General features: G+C 45.3%; 1 protein-coding gene across 7 annotated transcripts in view; it reads left to right on the forward strand.

The window, feature by feature from the left end:
- SCAI (suppressor of cancer cell invasion) overlaps positions 1–6,436 on the forward strand; it is a 33,237-nt gene extending 26,801 nt beyond the window's left edge. For all 7 annotated transcript variants that reach the window (XM_027741434.2, XM_027741431.2, XM_027741433.2 and 4 more), the window contains 4 exons: positions 4,051–4,123; positions 4,667–4,840; positions 4,929–5,029; positions 6,129–6,436. In XM_027741434.2, coding sequence (XP_027597235.1) covers positions 4,051–4,123; positions 4,667–4,840; positions 4,929–5,029; positions 6,129–6,278 — 498 coding nt within the window. In that variant the 3' untranslated portion in view covers positions 6,279–6,436. The remainder of the gene's footprint in view (positions 1–4,050; positions 4,124–4,666; positions 4,841–4,928; positions 5,030–6,128) is intronic.
- The last annotated feature ends 4,840 nt before the right edge of the window (positions 6,437–11,276 follow it).

An 11,276-nucleotide genomic window follows, 5' to 3' on the forward strand; every position in this document is an offset into this window, starting at 1 on the left:
TGCAGAGCATTACACATTTATTTCATTCATGAATGGGGTAATAAGAATGTGCTATATCTGGGGAAAGTGCCACTTCTGTCTTCCTTTTTATAGCTCCATTATGTGCAGTGAGGAAAGGGAACACCCACAGCTGTGTTTCGGAGGAGGAACAGGGACGTCTAGTGGCCAGAGGAACTTGTGCCCTGTTCGGTGTCCACAGTCTGTGCTGTTTGTTTGAAAGGCATTTGTTGGCCAAGGAGAGGTACTAAATAAGTGGTCAGTGTGATTTGGGATAGTTCTGTACTGAGCCAGGGAGCTCCTGCCTGACACTCAAATCTGGCCTCTCCATTGGGTCTTTGCTTTGTTGGACTGTAATGTATCTCAGAGGGCTTTTTAAACATCACTGCATTTAAGTTCACCACACTAGGTTTCAAAGCAAATCTGCTTTTTTTTTTTAAATTCCCTTCTCCATTTAAAGGGAGGGAAACACAATTGGAATGATTTACTTGTCTTTCTGAGAAAATGAGCGTTTGGTAGGGATTTATTTTCCTTTGCTCTTTCCTGATGTTCATTCCAGTATAACATCAGGAGGGTTGGTTTTGTTTCAGGGGAAGAAGTGTGGCTCAGGTTTGGTTTTTTGGTTTGTTTTTTTTACCCCCTTCCTCTTTAATAGAATTGCTGAAAGATGTCAAGTGGATCAACTCTGTAAGAGAGTAAGGGATTCCTGTTCATCCTTAATTCAGATACAGACTGGGGTTCTGTGGACATCTTCAAGCTGTTTGGGGTGATGGATTTCCACACGTAGATTTGCAGCTCTTGTGAGAATAACTGTCAAGTGTTTACAGTAGAATTTTCTCTTTGTATTACATTTAAATTTGAGAATTAATTTTTCTTTTGATTTTTGTGGGCACACAGTAAGCAAAACTGTAACCTCCACTGAGGTTCTTTTCCTTGTCCTGCAGTAGTGCAAAACCCACCGTGCTGTCTGTTCAGCACACAGAGCAGCTGGGGGAGAGCAGTCCAGCTCTGCCTGTGTGGAAGGAGCAGAGAAATGGGAGTTTTGGAAGTACTTCAGGACAGGATTATAGAAGTGGCTGCTAGGAGCTCTGGCCCAGATCAGAACCGTGTGGGCACAACTGTGAGGAATCTAAGAAGAAATATGTTCAGCATTTCAGAAATGACATTCCACTTCCTCATCTCTTGCCCCTGAACATAGGCAGGCAGGTGTGTGGGGACAGGTTTAGGTGTCTTGTTCTGTTTTCCACTGAAGGGACATGGCAGAGCTCTCAGTGTCAGTGTTTCCTAGCCCTGGCACACTCCTCCTGTCACTGTGCTGTGCCTGCTGGGGTCCTTGTCCCCACAGTGACCTGACAGGGCTGGCGTGTGACTGTCCCTGGGTGGGCTGGGAGGGGCTTTGTAGGCTCGAGCGCTGGCACGAACAAAGAGGGTCTGTGCAACTGTGTGAGAAGCTGAAATCAGTACTGCCTTTTTTCCACATGGCTGCCCTGATCTTTCCTGATAGGACAGGAGCTATCCTGACATTTAAATGTCACTGCTGGCAGTACCGGCAGGAACAGCAACTGCTCACACATCTTCTTCTGCAGCCCGTTCCTGCTCTCCTGCACGCATCCCTGTCCTCTCCCCCTCTCTGCAGGGCTGAAATGGTGATGACTGAAAGTCAGTCCTGCCAGGAAGTGACTTGCCAGTTTGTCAAATCAGCGGCACTTGAACAGCTTCCTCCCTGTATATTTAGCTGAAAGTGGAAGATAACTGCAAATCGAGCATGTCTACTGAAAGCCGTGAATTTTTTTTAACACTTCCATTTAAATATAGATGGCTGTGTGTTCTTGAAGGTTACCACTGCATATGTGGATGAAATAATATTTTTAGATCAATATCATCCTGTAGCTGTGGTTTTCTAGGATCACGGATCGTGGTCAGATGCAAAGTCTTAAAATCAAACCAAAGCAAACCCAAACCTACAGCCAGTGAGAATGCAAGGCCTTTGTCAGTGATGTGGTACAAATACTCAGCTTAGCAAAGCCTACATGTGAAGTGACTTCTTTTGGGGAGTTCTTTTTTCAAAAGAGATGTACATGCATTGTCAAAAGCAGCAGTGCTTCTGTGGGAAACTTGAGTGCTGAAGTAAAAAAACAGAGTCAGTTTTGAAACAAAGTATGGATTATCCTTATTGGAGTCATCCATGCACTGAAAGGTAGGGCATTCCTTATCCAGAGCTGCTGTCAACACCTGGACTGCAGGGCAGGTTTTCCTGGTGCACCTTTGGCCCTCTGCTCCCAGCCATGGCTGTAAATGCTCCGGTTCCTTTGTTCCATGTATCCCACAGCTCTTTCCTGGGGAAATCAGGAGCGGGGTGGTGGTGAGTGAATCCTGGTGTTCACCTGGGCTCTGGTAGGCAGTAGTGTCTGGGCAGGAGCTGTGGCCTGGCAGGCAGTGTCTCCTGGCTCTGTGGTGTGGGTGTAGTGGGTGGCAGGAGCTCCTGCCTTCCACAGGGCACGTCTGGGTCAGGCCGTGGAGTTTCCCCCCTGTGCAGGACTCACTGGCTGGGTTGGCTTCACCTGCTGGGACAGAGTCCAGAGTGCTCCCAGATACTGCAGGGAGTGATACCTTGCCTGAGATACCCAAGTGACCTGGGTTTGCTGTTGGCACTGTTCAACTGCAGTGTTGCTGCTCCTGGTGGCAGCTCTGCTTTGCTCTGTAACTGAGCGATACAAGATGGAATTAAACTATGTGTTACTGGAGAAGGTGAAACCTGCCAGTGTGTGTCCAGTAGAAACCAGCAGGTCTGGGGTGACTCCTGGAGTTGGAAATGTTTCTTTGTAGTTCAGTTTCACCAATTCCTGGGCTGGCCTGGAGTTACTGTCTTCAAGAGAAGAGTCTTTGTTTCTTCATTAGAGACCAAACCTCGGTATCCAGCATTATCAATCTTCTTTGGGCTCCTAATGAACTCAGAAGGTTTTTAGGACTAGTCAGCACTCTGCCAAAGATGGGACATGTTTTATTTTGATTAGACTAGATTACTGTCTTTAGTATTTAGCAGATTAGATTAAATTAATTCTGTAAAACTAATTTAACTGAAATATACTGCCTGAAAGGGAAAGTTCCATTTGAATTACACAGAGGCCAGAAGGAATTAAAAAACTAGCTTTTTGAGGATTCTACACAAGCAAATACTTCTGGTATTGTATGTCTTACAGTCATAACCTGACAGTTTTAAGACTGTACTCTGCAGACGTATGTGTGGCACTCGTGTGCTCTGGATGCAATGGTTTGAGTCTGTGCTCTGAGAGGGTGCAGACACAATCACATCTTTTATGGCTTTGCAAGCCTGCATGGTTAAGAGAGCTGTTCTGGTGACTGCTAATGAGGTTATGTAAATGATTTTTGGCATTTTTTCCCTTTGTGATAATGATTTACCACCAGACAGATATGCAGTAGGACTGTTATCAGGTAAATGTTGCTGAAACTGGACAATGATGGTGCTTGAGGTTCTGGAGAAATCCTTGTGCAATGGGACTTAGGCAATATTTAAGGTGCTGGTGCAGGGGGCATGAAATGAGTATTGTAAAATGAGGTTCAGTACAGCGGATATCAAGGTTATGACATACTTGTTTTAAAGGAAGCTTCTTTTAAAACTCTTCTCCTCTGGGCTTTCCTGTTTCATTAGATTTAGAAAGAAAAGGGGAAAGAAATAACTTTGACTGGACAGTTCAGTTGGTATTGAGGGAAGATGCGAGAGCTGTTTTGACCTGAAAGCCAATGGCTTTCACTGCAGAAGATGATTTTTTTTCAAGTAACGTATTAGTACTGAATATTTCCATGAAATGAGTATCTGCCATCAGTACCAGTGAAATGAGAGAATTGTAATTCCTTTAAAATGTAGTGGGTTATATTCCTTCTATGTGATCTCATTGACCTTGTCAGGCTCACTGCCAATGCTGAGCTGTGCAGGGGCATTAGTGTCTCTGTCATTAATAGGATTTGTACCCTGCTGAATATTCAAGGCAAGCAAAGTGACCATCAATACTTCAAAATTCTTATCTGTTACAGAATTTCACAAACTTATTTGGACAGCCATTGGTGTGCTTGCTTTCTCCAACAGCATATCCAAAAGCATTACAAGGTATGTGCAGTATTGCATTTCCCAAGAAGTTGCAGTTGCATCATGTGTCTATCCCAAACAAATAGAACTTGGATTCCTCAGGAAAAGACACCTTTTCACTACTATGTAACCCGTAAATCGGGTTGACAGTCGCTGCAGTAATATGATAAAGTTTATTTACTGTTTATGGTAAATAATTTATTCTAACACTGATGGTATTTCTACAATAAGCTCCAACAAGTGGTAGGAGCAAAGCCTCTCCTACACAGAGACCGAGTAAATTGCCATCCCAGTGCAGGATGATGGTTTTAGCACTTTGGGCAGCTTTGTTAGTCCCAGAAAGAGAGCAGAGACAGTTGTCTTGGTGTTAATGCACGTCCCCAGCAAGGCTTTATTGCCAGTCCCTGATCAGATCTGCACGAGAGAAGGTGTAACTAACCCAGAGGAGTAGCTCCTCTGTTACAGAATTTAGCGGGTGAGTGACTTCATTCTGTGGCAGGGACAGCGTTTCTGTTTCATGTGCCAAATGTATCTCTTTGTCTATTGATTTATTTTTCCTTTTAGATCAGTCTCAGCGGGGTAGCCTCTTCACACTCTTTCTGAACAATCCTTTAATGGCATTCCTGTTTGTCTCTGGATTATCAAGCATGCGCAGAGGATTGTGGGAGAAGTGTCAGGATTACCTTAGGAAAATCAACCGGGATATTGCCCAGCTGCTGACCCACTCCCGGTCCATAGGTATGGCCTCAGCATGCACAGCTGAACCTTTTGTGAGGGTTTGGTTTTTAAGCCTTTCTAAACTGAGCTTTCCTTGCCTTCTCTACAGACCAGTCCTTTCTTCAGTTTTTTGGGGATGAATTTCTTCGCCTGCTTCTCACAAGATTTATCTTCTGTTCGGCTACAATGAGGATGCACAAAATCTTCCGGGTATGGAGGGATATCTGTGCCTTTGTGGGAAGGACAGTCCAGTGCACGTAAAACTGCGCTGGCTCGGGGTGGAGGGGGCTGAGGGCTGAGCACATCCCTGTGGCTTCAGAAAGATGACTGATGCTCACATGCTAATTCCTACAGCTTGCACTGAGGCTGTGCCTTTGTGTCTCTCCAAAGGCACAAAGCCTTTGACTTGCTGGAGCCTTAGTCCTGCACAGAAGTTGCAGCAGACACACTCCAGTTCATTTATGTCACTCTGAACAGCTGTGTCTGCTAGAAAAATACATCTTAATAGGTCGAGATTATTATTTCTACACAACTAAAAAGGTGTAGAACAAGAATATAAGACGAAGTGGGGAGGAGTGGGATGTTACTGCTGAATGTGTTCTAATGTGAATGGGTTTTGAAAGGTGTTTGAAGTGTAAATGAATAAGCTTAACAGGAAGATGCATTTTTCCTCCTCGTTGGTTAAAGCTGTGCCAACAGTGAAGTCTGCTTCTGGATCTGCACCATTTTATGTATGTGAGTGTTGGCATATAAACTGCCTGCTCCATTTTAAACACTGCAGGAAGAAATGGGAGTTGAGCACAGAAAGGGGCAGTATTCACTTGTGGAACTGCAGACATCCAGCAGCTCTCTCAGCCTAAGTCAGCTACCTGGGCCACTCTGATATTGGGGAAAAGAAATGTGTCTGTGTTAGTGTAGAGAGATTTGCCCCCAGTGTCTTAGATACTTGTTTTAGGATGAGATAAATCTCCCACTGGAGATGCTTACATGTGTGTAATTTCAAGAAATGAACTCCAACCTGATAGGTAAGCACATATGAAGTCTCTTTGTTTTTTTTTTTAGTCTTTTTTTTCTTTTTTTTTTTTTTTTTTTTTTTTGCAAAGCTTCTGTGAACATACCAATAACCATCTCAGATTGTTGTGGGTATTTGTATTGCCACTATAATGGAAACAAAAACCTGAAAATTCTAGAACATTTTCTCTCTCTACCATACTGAACAGATAGTGTGAAATTGGCCTTTTGCAATCTTCTTTGTAAAGGCTGTGAAAGAAACAAGTGTCTGATTCTCTCTGTTTTCACTGTTATCTAGCAGGAGACTCGAAATTATCCCGAATCTTACCCTCAGCTGCCAAGAGATGAAACGGTGGAGAACCCTCACCTCCAAAAGCACATTTTGGAGCTGGCTTCCATACTGGATGTTAGGAATGTTTTCCTGGAAAACACCCTCGATGACTATTAAAAGAAACTGTCTTATTGCAAAGGGGTTTCCCTGGCCACAGATTTTGAATGGTGCAGTTTTATAATGTGAAAATCATAAAAGGAAGTACTTGATTTTATTTTTAAATTTAGGACCATTATTTTAAAAAGTAATAATAAACAGCTGTTAGTTGAGCTGTTCCATTCTGTATGGGGTCAATTTTATAAGCAGAAGTTTTCATGTCTTTTAAATGTTAAACTAAAGAATCACTAGAGGTTTATTTCTGGTCTTGTGGCTGTCAACCACATTTCCAACAGCTGATCCTAAGCATAGAAGTATTATTGGTTACCTTTAGCCCACATTTGTGGAAATCCTTTATTTTTATACAATTTTAAGAAATTGGAAAGAAAAAAAATCAACAGAAAAACCAATATTTTATCCCCAAAGAGTTTGGATTTGAAATGGTAAAGATGGAACCACACAGTGCAAACCAACAATAGCAATAACAGAGTCCTTCATAACAAATATATTTTTTCAGTCTTAGGCAAGTGAGGAGACAAAACTGTGGACAATTAAGTTGCATTTGGAGCAGTGGCTTTCAAGCGAAGTTGTAAAGATACTTAATGCTCCCTGTAAATTGGACACAGCAGTTTTCCATATGAACTGTGTCCTGCTGGCCAAGGACCTGGTTGGGCAGGTGGTCAAGTTACAGATGCCCAAGGCTGGCCCCCACCTCTTACTGTCCTGTGGGTCATCTTGCCATTTGTGTTGCTGCCACAGGAGGACAGGAAATTCTTCATTTTGAGATACTGTGTAGAAATTCTGACATTTCCAGGAGGTGTTGCCCCTCCTTTCCCTGGTGGGTGGAATGTGTGGCTCCCACAGTGTGAGCACTCCCTGAAAGGAGCTGAAAGGACGTCCTGTACAGTGCTGAGTACAAGCCCTTCCCATCACTTGCGTATCCAACCCTGCTGTGCTGGATCCCCGTGCCCCAGGAGAGGTGCTGATGTTCCCCTTGCAGGTTAAACCAAGTGGGAGCTGCCATAACCCCGTGGATGTTTTGCATGTCCCCCGCTGCAGCTCAGTCCTGCCCTGGAACCAGGAGAACCGAGGGGCTGTAACTCTGTGGCAGCACCGTGGGCTCCCCAGCCCGTACCCTCGGTGTGGGGGTGTGGAGGAGGACAGTGGCCGCTGGGGAAGGCTGTTCTGGCTGCTGGGAACAGTGCTGGCTGGCTCATTTGGGACTGTACTGCTGCCCTGCAGGTAGAGGAGCTCTGGCAGCTCCTGGCAGGGCAGGTGTGAGCAAGAAGGAAATGGAGATACTTTAAGCTATTAAATAAAAAAGTTTATTGTCACTGTTCCATGGTCTGCTAGAAAAGAAGTGGACGGACAAGTCTGATCAGTGCTTTTTGTTGAAGCCCAGCCATGCCTCTGTGTTTAGGTAAAAACTTGCTGACTGCCATGGTATCCTGGCAGGCCTTCGTGCAGTGCCATCACCCAAGGTGTGGTCTAGTCAGCCACAACAGCACTGGTGGATCCATTCAGCTGAGGGCACAGGATGGAACAGCAGGAATGGCTGGAGTGTAGCTGGGGAGTTTGCATGAAGGTTCTCTGTAGCTGGGCTGAGGCTTGCACCATCTATTCTTTATTTCCCAAGTGTACAAAATCCTGTGAATGCTCGTGTTTGTCCTAAGCAGTCTTGAAGCTGGTACCTTGAGCCCCCCCAACTTGGTGCTGCCCTTTGGACTCTGGCAGGACTTCATTTCCTGGGCTGTGGAGTTTGTTTTAACGAGTGTGTGTTTGTGTGTGTGCATGTGTGTTCTCGGCGTTTGTGTGTGTATGTACAGTACACATACATCTACTGGCTGGTGTAAATTGTAAATATGTATATATGTATAGGTACTTGTATATGTATTAAAAAGAATGAACCACTACAGTGTCTATATACAAAATTTATATATACACACATACGCCATTTTGGGTGGATTCCACAAGGTGCTGCAGATCATTTTTGGTTGTAGTAAAGGTTATGGCTCTTTGCCATTGTAATTTGCTGTTTCCAGGGACTTACCCTTGGACCTTGAGGTAATTCATGACTGATTTGAGGTACAAGAGCCCTTAGTTAGCCAGGGGAATGGGTACTCCTGTATGTATTAGTGGTAAGATTCATGTATTAACTGTGAAGCTGATCTCTGCCTTCCTGCCTGGTAGGAGGTCCCCAGTTACTAAAACATGGGATTGTATGTGGAAGCTGAAGGTACAGGAAGCCTTTAATGCAGCAGGGAGTGAGAGGTGGGTTATCTGTTGCCCTGCCTGCTGTTCCTCCCCCAGCAGTGTTCAGCTTGCATGGAAAAAGGGAACTGAGTTTTCCTCAGCTCACTGCCTTCCAACCAAATGCTTTTGCTTTGCTTTAGCTTTTGCTTTTATGAAGCTGTTCTCATTTTGGTTCCATCTATGTGGAAAACAGTATGCTGTTTCCAAGCATAGGAATGATGATGATGATTCCAGTCGTGTGGGCTGGTGAACCTCTGGGACGTTGCTTGTGAACTGACTGGGAAAGCCCTGGGATCCCACCTTCATTTTAGCCGGGCTGAAGTGGGGAGTCCTTGCTTGTGACCTGACAGGCTTCTACTCCAGTTTGCAGCCCTTCAAGGAGGTTCTGTTTGCTTATTGCCAAGGTAGATCTCATCAGAGGAAAATGCACTTTTTTAAAAAAACTGAACAAAAAGCCCTGAAGAAGGTGGAATGTAGGAGGAGAATGTAGTCCTTGAAAATTAGTTCAGAAGTTGTACTTATCAGCAAAGACTTTCCAAGTCAAAAATTCATTGTCGAGGTTCCTCATTCTCCTCTTACCTGCTGATCTTTGTTAGAAGGTCAGTGCTGGCAGGGACATTCAAAGATAGAGGTTTCACTCCTGTTGTGTTGGGAGGAGTACGGAATTGTACTGTGTAAGCAAAGGGCTCTTACCCTCTGCCTGCTCTAGCTGTAGCTAGGATGAGTGTCTGGTCTTGGATTATGAGCCAGCCCCCTCCCTTCCCGCCCAAAGCAACTGCAACCAAGATGAAAATGTTGATATTTTCCCCTCCAAGTAAAAGCTTGTCTTGTTTGAACTAAGTCATTCTAAACTCGTGCTACTGTGTGCTCTGTGCTATGGTTGTAGGTACCTCGGTGTATGCTTGTGTGTACTGAAGAAAATCTGGTTTCTGTATCTCGCAGTCCTCAGTGTGGAAGCGAAGCAAAGACTGAACCATTTTTAAGTGAGAAGAGAACAAATCCTTTTCTTCTCAGGCCTGCTGCCTTCCCTCTTGTCTCGCTCTCCCTTTCTCCATGTATCTTTATTGCTCATATTAACGGAGAAGACTTGCCAGCACCAGGCAATGCCAAATTAAAGGGGTAAATTCTGCATGTAATACATTGAGAGGAGAAGGTGAACTGGACCAACTGTGTCCTTGTGGGACTGCTCCTGCCTGGCTCCCTACTCCCTGCATGTGGTGTGCTCAGATGAATCCTGCTCCCACAGTAGGCACCTGCTCAAATTGTTTGTGCTCCTGCTCAAATTGGCTTTGAACATCCTGCAAAGTTACTGCTGTTGCCTTTTTTCGCCCTTTGACTTCTCAAAATAACAGTGACAGGGGAATGCAGGGTTATGAGTCTTTAATGCTCTGGGTTTTATTTGCTGTTGGGACGTGATGTGTCATTTTGCTTCGTGCACAAGCTAAATGGAGCACTAACTTCCATGAGCTGTGTAAACGGGACTTGCTCCCTGGAGTGCTTTCTTGAGAAGTTCCAGGACATTTCTTTGAGTATTTGTCAAAATAATGTCTGTCAAGTCACGACTGACTAAACCTCTCAAGACTGTTCCCCAGGGAGATGTGCAGAGATGTCTTTCAAGGATCACAGGAAATAGACGGGGGCAACAGGAAATTAGGTTCCAAATAATCATCTTCAAAGGCTACAACTTGAGTAGCTCTGGTCAGGCTTCTCCCCTAAGGATGGGGTGGAAGTGCTGCTCCAAGATCCATCCCTGGCATGAGTTGGGAAGCACCTCCCCTGCCCCGCCACCTCTTGTGTACTGTAACCGTGCTGTGCTGCAAGTCTGCTCCTTCCAGGAAGCTAAAAATCTTGGCATCTGTCTGAACAACTGTTTTGTCTTGAGGCTTCTTTTGTAAAAGCTTTCTCTGTGTTCAGTTCCTCAGTCAGTGTCCGAGTGCAGCTCAGTGGGGCAGCAGCAGCTGAGCCTCGCTCACCCGGTGGTGCCGGGGCTGCTCCTGGGGCTGAGGGAGCTCTGTAGACAGGAACAGTTGTGTGAACAAGGGAGAAATCTAGTCTAGAGAGCTGAAAGCTGCTCTGTGCACCTCGGTAAGGTCAGGCTCTCCAGAGCAGATTATATACTCCCGAGAGGGCTCTCTTACAATTGGTAATATCTGACTTTTAAAGCAATACTGTTCTGTGACCAGATGTATTGCAAGTCCTTTGAGGATCTGGGTGTCCACTAGTGAAGCAGGGGAGGAACATATCAGACATGTAACTGCTTTAGATTTAGGAATGCCAGTCAGCCGTGTTTTGTTTTCCCCTCTAAACCATTACTTTGCCAAGACAGAGGAGATCTAATTCGAGGCCTGTGAATCTGACTGACCTTTTTGGGGATTAAGGACTGTCTCTGAATTCTGCCCAGATGCACCCATAGATGTTTTATTCCCATTGGGAGCAGACCCCAGCACAGCTCCCTGGCCTGCAGGAGCCCCAGAGCAGAGCAGACCTCACCAGCCCTGTACCAGCAGCTGCTCCTTCCAGAATAAACCCTGCTGGGAGGATCTGCCCCATTGACTTCGCAGGTCGCTTTCAGCACGTGTTTATCATCGTTTCTCCGTTTAAGGGGTTTGTAGGGAGCAGGATTCCGCCTCATGCAGGCTGAAAAGCACAAGTTGCTTCTGCCCTGGGCAAGACCCGGTGAGAAGGACGAGGGGAGCACAGGTGGGAGCGTCTGGGAGCGTTCTGGGAATGCAGAGGGACCGTGCCTCGGGCAGCACAGCTGCAGAG

This window comes from Pipra filicauda, unplaced genomic scaffold (assembly GCF_003945595.2).
Source record: "Pipra filicauda isolate LSUMZ 115617 unplaced genomic scaffold, ASM394559v2 scaffold100_size2392355_pilon, whole genome shotgun sequence".
In the NCBI taxonomy this organism is placed as follows: domain Eukaryota; kingdom Metazoa; phylum Chordata; class Aves; order Passeriformes; family Pipridae; genus Pipra; species Pipra filicauda.